The sequence below is a fragment of the Octodon degus genome, unplaced genomic scaffold, assembly GCF_000260255.1.
Source record: "Octodon degus isolate 3935 unplaced genomic scaffold, OctDeg1.0 scaffold00243, whole genome shotgun sequence".
NCBI lineage: Eukaryota > Metazoa > Chordata > Mammalia > Rodentia > Octodontidae > Octodon > Octodon degus.
In genome coordinates this window covers 3,337,261-3,346,105 of record NW_004524819.1, presented here as the reverse complement: position 1 = coordinate 3,346,105, position 8,845 = coordinate 3,337,261, and the positions used below count along the sequence as shown (strand labels likewise).

General features: G+C 38.9%; 1 protein-coding gene across 2 annotated transcripts; it reads right to left on the bottom strand.

The window, feature by feature from the left end:
* Window positions 1-5,218: 5,218 nt before the first annotated feature.
* On the bottom strand, window positions 5,219-6,755 carry LOC101572781 (interleukin enhancer-binding factor 2). Of its 2 annotated transcripts, XM_023706147.1 has the most exons (2): window positions 6,717-6,734; window positions 5,249-6,656 (listed from the first exon to the last, which is right to left on the bottom strand). In XM_023706147.1, the coding sequence occupies exons 1-2, from the start codon at window positions 6,718-6,720 to the stop codon at window positions 5,548-5,550; spliced, it is 1,113 nt and encodes a 370-aa protein (XP_023561915.1). In that variant the 5' UTR covers window positions 6,721-6,734; the 3' UTR covers window positions 5,249-5,547. The 2 variants fall into 2 exon arrangements, with proteins under 2 accessions (XP_004645966.1, XP_023561915.1); XM_004645909.2 differs by having other exon boundaries at window positions 5,219-6,755.
* Between the last annotated feature and the right edge of the window lie 2,090 nt (window positions 6,756-8,845).

Genomic DNA, 8,845 nt, shown 5'->3' with positions numbered 1-8,845 from the left:
CTACATCTCTGGTAGATAATTGGGAAGATTTGAATCTATGAAAGAAAAACATAAATAGCCTGTTTAGACTGGTAGAGATAATTTGTAAAAGTTCAACATAAGTCCTACATCAAAGTAAAAATCTTATCATAAATTAGTAATACTAAAAAGCCAAATTATAGGAATATTTGGTTATTGAATTAATAAGGCACCTGCAGCAGGATACACCGGGGGTACATCTATAGTCCTCAGTGCTTGCGAGGCTTAGGCAGGAGTTGAGCCTAGGTGTTTGAGGCCAGCCTGAGCAAGAGAAGATACCATCTCAAATAAATAAATAAATAAATAAATAATCAAGTACTTGATTGCATGTAAGTTCTGGATTCAAATATAGACCTAGGGATTTAATTTTAGAGTACAACTCCACTGCACTGCACCTATAGTAAAATGACATATTAATTAATTTTCTTAAAATTTTGTGTTATTTGTGAATGGGAGAATCTATATTAAAACCAGCACCACTATTTACAATTTAAGTGATACACAGATGGATTTAGAGCTTTATACACTCATGTGGATATTAAATAAAAAGTAGAATGAAGTATAAAAAAAAAAAGAAAAGAAAAAAGACAGTAGAGAAAAGGGATAAAAAAGAATCAAAATGTGTTATGTGCAGGGACTAGTTCCCTGTGAGGATATAATCACTGTGTGCTACATGCATGTACTAATAAAAAGTAAAAAATTGAAAAAAATATAGTAAGTCCCCGAGTTATAAATGAGTTCAGTTCCAGGAGAACATAAGTTGGACTAATCCTTCAACACAACTATACAGTGTAAAGCATAAAAAAGTCAAACACACACAAGTACTATAAATAAAGTATTTTAATTGGCAGACATATGAACTATACTACTTCCGCAATTTGTTTGCATCTATGAATGCTTATAATGCAAGGCCCATCCATATCCATGAAAGTTGACAAAACTCCAGTATTTCTAAATCGATAGTTTACAGCAGATTTCTTTCATATACAAGGTTCAGGATTCCCTGATGTTTGATTCAATTAGAGTATGTCCCTCTTTTATTTGGAAGCAGACACCTTCACGCATTGCTCTGGACATGTGTATCCAGAGATTTGTGTTATTTTTCTCTTCTCATGTCTCATTAGTAAAGGACACGCCCTGAGTTTTGGAGGTCCTCACAAGTCCAATTACACATGCACAGCCATCACCTGGAGCACAAGCCAGCAAATTTTTTCTGATATGGGCTAAATAATACATACTTTTATCTTTGCAGACAATTCAGCTTCTCCTATGACCACTCAGTGTATAAATAAATAAGCATGACTGTGCTCCAATGAAACTTCATGTGCAAAAACAGATGAGGGGCCAGATTTCACCTAAGTGATATGACATTGCTGTCATGATTAGCCTTATGGCCACCTGAAACTGCTTATCTACCTGTTCCTTAGGAACCCCAATTTATGAAATTGCCTTGGATCCTTTCATGGGTAACTCTTTTGTTTGTAAGATTTTACATGTCCAAATCATTAACAGTGAAGTCTATAGTAAGATGAATACACAATCTGCTGGGAGACATTTAAGGCATGCTAGTGCCATGGTCCCATACATCACTGGCAAATGGTATCAACAGATACATTGTTACTAGTATTGATCACCATTTGCCCAAAATATTCTCCCGAAGGTGAACTTTCAGAGAACTGAGACCTTCCAGTTCTATCTAACCTGAGTACATTGCTGTGTGACTGAATTTCAGCAATGATCTAACTGACTTCAGTTCCAAATGGCCACCCCATGCCCTAGTAAACATGTGCTAGCAGCTGTGTTAGAAGTAGCAAAAGTTTCTATGCTTCTTCTGTTTCTATCTCATCTCCATAGCAATCTAGAGACCTGTTCAGAGAATAGAAAGGAGGAGGCAGGATGGGATCTTAGCAGATATTTTAGCTGGATAACCTAGACCCAAGTTTCAAGCTCAGCTCCCAACTTCAGTTTCTCCATATAGAATGAAAATGCTCACCTCTACCTCAAGAACTCAGGGGAGGGCTGGTGAGATGGCTCAGTGGTCTAAAGCACCTACTTAGAACAAGCTTAGCAAAACACAGGGACCGCGGTTCAATCCCCCAGCACCACATGCCAGCCAGCCCCGCCCCGTGGTGGGCTGAGCTGGCCACACACACACACACACACGTAAATAAATAAAATTAAAAAAAAAAAAAGAACTCAGGGGAGAATGATGTGCTATACAGGATGTGGAAGTACATTTCCAATGACATTTGGTTATTGTTGTTGTGCCTTCTTCAGGAGGTGACAGGCCTGGGCCCTCCCTGCTGCCCATTGTCATTGTTCAGAGATGTTTCTCAACTGTCACACAGTTCAGTTGGGCAAGACTGTTCTCCCACAGACACATGAGCTGACACTGTCAAATAGTGACTCAACACAAATTCTGACTCCACTTTAAATAAAGGCAAAATAGAAACGTGACTTCCCCTATAGCACTTTTGTGTGCTTGCATTTCAGTATCTTCATAAACACTAGGGGGGCTGCTGAGATAGCTCAGCAGTCTAAAGTGCCTGCTTAGGCAAGCTTAGGCAGGCACAGGGGACTGCAGTTCGATCCCTGGCACCACATGCCATGCCAGCTCCATCCTCAGGGTAGGCTGAGCCAGCCAAATAATAATAACAATAATAATAATAATAATAATAATAATAATAATATAAACACTATGTCATTTATTCTTATAAAATCATTGTAAGGAAAGAAAAGAAATTATTGCATCCATTTTTCAGATAACAAAACAGAGAAAGACTCACTAAAAGTATTTAGAAGTCAGCTACCTGTTTACTGAGGAAGTAAAATCCTGGATCTATTTTTTTTTAATTTTTGCTTTTATATTAATACATATTTGTAGTACACAATGATTACGTTCATTATAGGGCATCAGTACATGTACAGAACACATCTTAATTATTTTTTATATTCCCTACCCTTCTCCTTCCCTCCATCTCTTGTCCCCTTCCCAATTGAGAAAGATCTGGCCTTGCATTTTCTATTATCTATCTTTTATTTTTCTTTATGACTTGAGTTTGTGATATAAGAGAAAGCAAGCAATATTTAAGCTTATGTGTTTCATTTATTTCACTTAACATTATAGTTTCAAGGTGCTTTCATATTCTTACAAATGACTCAAGTTTATTCTACTTCGTGACAGAGTAGTACTCCATGGCACATAAATACCATACTTTCTTTATCCATTTATCTGCTGGTAGTCATATAGGACTCTTCTAAGGTCTAGTCATTATGGATTGTGCTACTATAAGCATTGGTATGCATTTGATCCAGCTACTCTCTTACTAGATGTTTTACTGTGAGAATGAAAAACATCATATCTTAGTGATACATAGAAATCCTGCTTTTTTACACCTAAACTAGGCATTATACAAAGTTATGTACTTTTCCTCTCCAAAGAAAGACCTGCTAGCACTTCTTCCAGTTCTACTTTTCATTACATCGTGTTTGGGAAGCAACTCAGAGTACCACAACTGGTCACTCCTGTGGATTTGTTCCCCATTCTTCTCAGCATCTTAATCTACTGTGCTAGTTTTCTGTTACTCTAAGAAACACCTAAGAAAAGTCAAAGAACAAAGAGAAAATTTTTATTTGGGCTCATTGTTTTGGAAATTCCTGCCCACAACTGATTGGCTCTAGTGCTTTTGGATTTGTGCTAGGGCAGCATAGCAGAAGAGGAGTTTGTGGCAGACCAAAGCAGCTCACCGTACAGTGGCCATCAAGTGAAAAGGAGAAAGGAAACAGGAGAAGGATTCCGACAATGCCCTTTGAGGACACACACCACTGGTCTAAAACTGTCACTAGGCCTCAACTCTTGAAGTTTTCACCAGATTCCAATAGTACATCTCTGAAAATTAAGCCTTTGAACATGGGAATTTAGGAACACTCCAATCCAGATGACTCTGATAAGTGTTTGTGGCAAGAGAGAAGAAGACAGGTGAAGCAAACACTCTCATCATTAAAATAAAGGCCAAAAAGAAAAACCTGTCTAATTCAGACCTTATCTATTCTTTGGAAGAGGAAAAATGGGCAAAATCACGACCCTGGTTCAATTCTGTTTGCCCAAGCATTGACTTTGGTCTACCAGCACTGAATATACCTACTAGGTCACGGTAGATGGCATGATAGTGTGTCTCCAACTTTCATAAGGCTTTGAGATGATGCAACATCTTTCTCCCACTGAAAGTGCATTAATATAATCTCAAAAATACTATGTCCCACTTGTTGGCCAAACCAAATATGATGTTAAAAAGTCAGCAGCTTCCCAGGAGGACCCAGGACTGCACAGCATACTATTGTGTCTCATCAATTAGCATATGCTGAAGGTCAACCAGTTTATGTTCCATTTTAATCCTTTAGAACTGAGTCTGCTACTTAGAACATCACTACAGAACATAGATCTTAGAAACTAAACTACTGTGTGCATATATATTAGCTCCTGTTGTATCATTTTATTATTATTATTATTATTATTATTATCTGTTAAGTTTTGGTAAGCAATAATTTCACATGGCTCAAATGGAAACAATTACAAAGCACAGAAATGAAGAGACTTCTTACCTTTTCCCCAGGCTCCTTTCACAATGGTAACCACTGTTATTACATATTGCATCAAATCTAAGATGTCACTGCTTTTTTTTTAAAAAAAAAAACTGTTTTAAAAAATACTTCATTAATTTGGTACAGGGTCTCTCTATGCAGTTCAGTCTTAGAATGATCCTCTTGTTTCAGCCTCCCCAGCTCTGGGTTACAGGCATGTGCCACCACAGCTGATTTTGGTGGTCAGCATGGTGTGCCCAAGGTTCTGGGTTTGGCATGGCATGCAGGATGAGGGTCATCGAACTCAGGTCCTTGCACTTTCCAGGCAGGCACTTAGACCACTGAGCTATCTCCCCAGCCCTTATGTCATTGCTTTTAAGGTACACCATTATTATATGTGCTGTCAAAAAAGAAAATAATGTGGTTAATTATAATTCTAAAGCACCATATAATGAAAGATTTTTCTATTTCATAATGTTTAAAGTGTTAAATGTTGAATGTTAAAATGTTAAAATTATAGAATCACTCCTTAATTTCCTTACATATATGCAAACAAATATAAGTATTAGTTGTACTTCCTAAAAATAGTATAGAAAACATAGTTTTCTTTTTTTTTTTTCCTACTTGGGAAGAATTTAATTGTTTTTTTTTGAAAAAAAAATCTCCAGACATTTAAAACAGTTCACAGTTCAACAACAAAGTACTGGTTATAGGGGCTGTCAGGTACTGGGAATTCTAGAGTATTAGGATGAAATGTTGGTATCCTGCTTCATTATAGACAGGTGGCATAAGTCACAAATGGGAGACTTCTGGATGCTAAGCCAGTATAGAACCCAGCAGAATGATGCGTCTTTCTGCAGCTTGTTCTTCCTGCTGTCTCCCCTACCCCACAGATGCCACCATGCAAAGCCCAACAGCCAGCTTAGGCGAGGAAGGGAGGAAGGGAGGTCATTCCTGAGTCTCCATGCTCTTCTCCTCCTCGCCCTGAGGTGGTTCTTCCGTGTTCTCTTCCTCTTCTTCCCCTTCCTTCTTCTCCGGTGGCTTCTCATAAGCTTTCTCTGAAGGTGTCACTATCACTCCATCCCAGGTTGATATTTCAGAAGCAAGATAGCTGTCATCACCCTCCTGGCCGAGGATCTTCCTAAAGCCACCATGTGAGAGTATTCGAACCAGAGTCTGAGCTGTGTAACACACCATGTCCTGCTGCTCCAGGGTCATGACTGTGTGTACTCTGAAGTTGCCACTCTCACAGGGGTCAGTGATTCCCACTGAACCTGGCAGGAACAGACCCGCTGCCAGAATCTGCAAGCAACGCCTGTATGCAACATTCAAGGCCAAAGGCTGTCTGGTGGGGTTATTCATCACAGCATAGTGCCCAAGTAGGTCAAGGATCCACGGTGTGAGGGGCTCAAAACCAGGAAAACGAATCCTTAAGTCCTTCAGCAATCTGATGAGAACTTTAACTGTGGACTGAGAAGCATTTTCCTCAAACCAGCGGGCATGTCGAATGGCTGCTAAGGCACTCTGCAACACCTTGATATCCAGGTGGAGTTCTGGGTCCAGTTTCCGAAGATTGGGTGGCACTGTTGTAATGAGAATTTTCACTGTAGCACCAGAAGAACTGATTTCAAAACCAGTTTCATTAGTCAGCATGGTCAAAACTTCAGAAGGATCCTGTGCTCTTAGGCTTTCCACGACTTTGTTCCCCAGGGCAGCCACAGCTTCCAAGGTTGGCAGAATCTTCAGGATAACCACTAGGTCGGCCACATTGTGTCCTGTCGTCATTGTTCCCTTTTTATATGATCCTACCTGTCGGACTTCTTCAATTTGCACTTCAAATGTCCCTGGAGCCACAATCAAATTGTCAATCACATTGTTTATTTTTGTTACCGGAGAAAGGATAGAAGCCTGTTCAGCAGAATTGGGAGCTAGATCCTGATTCCTCTTCAGCAGAGCTTCACTGAAGGAAGTTTCATCAGGTGCTGGCTTGACCCGAGGAAAGGCCATTTCACACAAATAGAAGTCGAATGGGATGTGTGGCACAAAGGGCCTGAACCCTCCTCCGGGGCCTCCTCGGGAGCCGAAGCGCCCCCCGCGGCCGCGGCCTCTGTCGCCCCTCATGGCGGCCCTGATCGTGAACAAAGGAAGCCACGCTAAACCACCCAACATAGTTTTCTCTTTGCTGCTTTTTTCACTTTAAAATATATCTTGGATTTCTTACCATATCAGTAAATGGAACTATCCCACATTGATTTTTAGAGCAATCAAAATGCTACAATATCATTTATTTAACCAGTCTTCTATTGTTTAACATTTGGGTTGTTCCTAATCTTATGCTTTTTCAAATAATGCTGCAGCAAATATTCTCATGCCAACATCACTGGACAAGAGGGAAAGTATTTTTACAGACTATAACCTTAAAATTAACCAGATGTGGTGGTGCACACCTGTGATCTCAGTGGTCTGGGAGGCTAAAGAAGGCAGACCACAAGTTTGATTCCAGCCTGGGTAACTTAGCAACCTTGTGAGAACCTTAAATATTTTATTAAGATCTGGGAATATGGATCAGTACAAAGGTCCTAGTTTGAACTACCAGTACTGAAAAAATATCCTAAAATTAAAGATTTGGGCAAAATAAAATAGGCATTTATAATTTTGATGAGTATTGGCAAATTTTCTACCGTAAGAGTCACATCAAATTTACCATTCCAAACTTAAGTTATGAATGTGCCTGTTCCCCATAGTATTAACAGCAGAGAGTGAGCGGTTTGTTGTATTTTTAATAAATCTGAAGGCATAAAGAATTGTTATATTGATACAGTTTCACTTTATACTTCGCATATTAAAAAAATCAATTTTCATATTTTCATGACTTTCAGATCCATTTATATTTCCTTCTACAGTGAACCAAGTAAAAGAACAACAATAAACAAGTGACAAACCAGAAGAAAAGTCGCCCCTCACATAACCAAGTAAAAATCTCCCTAAAAATCAATCAGAATAACAATAAGTTAGCATAAAATAAACAAAATGTTTAAACAATTTTCAACCTCTTCCTTCGTAAGTTCTGGACATCAAGTGCTACTTAGAAAATACTTACTTATTCCAAAGTTGTACAAGTGTTCTCATATGTTCCTGTAATAATTTCAAGATTTCATCATTCTGCATTTAAATATGGGTTCAAATTTTGAGTTTTTCTTAGTGGTATGAAAACTAGATTCATTTCTATTTTATCCAGATAGCTAGTCACTTGTCTCAACATCACTTATTAATCAATCTTTCATTTCTCATACTAGTTTGACATGCCACCTTTATAACCAAATTCCTATAGTTCTTTGGGCTTCCACTGGTCTTGGGTCCTCCTATTTAAACATGTGTTGTTTGTGTTTCATCCTAATTCATATGGTGAAACCTTAACTCCCAATGTACGAGGTAACAGGAGGAAGAGCCTCCTGGGAAGTTAATTAGATGTAGATGAGATTGTGAGGGTGGTGTCCCAAAATGGGATTTGTGTCTTTATAGAAAAAAGTAGAGAGAAAAGAACAGGGTCTTTAAGTTAAAGCTCAGAGAAGAGGTCACTTTATCACACAACCAAATGCTTACAAGAATGAAAGAGGGCACTCACCATGAAGTGAACCAGCCAGAAACTTTACTTCTGGCATTTTAGCTTTTACAGCACAAGAAATAAATATCTATTGCTTAAGCCACCCTGTCTGTTATTTTTTTTCACTAACAACACAAGTTGGCCAAGATGCCTACTTATATTTCAATATATATAGTATAATATACTATAAAGTATTATTTCAGATATGTAGTCTAAAGTTACTTTTTTATGTATTTAGTACTGGGTCTACAGGGTCTTACTACATAGATCAGACTCCTAGTGATTCTCCTGTTTTCAGCTTCTCAAGCTCTGGGATTATAAGCATGAGCTACCACACCCAGTCTCAATTGCTGTCTCTACACCCCTGGGGGTGGGGCCTGTATGGCATGCTGGGGATTGAACCCCATTCCCTGCATCTGCCTAAGCAGGCACTTTAGTCTGCTGAGCTATCTGGCCTGCCCTTAAAGTTATTTTTAAGGGATGGATACTATTAATGCCTGCATCTGGATCCTACCTTGGACAAGACCTATCCTGTTTACAAACTATACTGGAAAGGAGAGAGAGGAAGGGGATGGGGTACTTGTTCTATTCAATACTGGCCTCCAAGCAGTCCTTGGTGACATGACATAGCTGCTGTTTGAT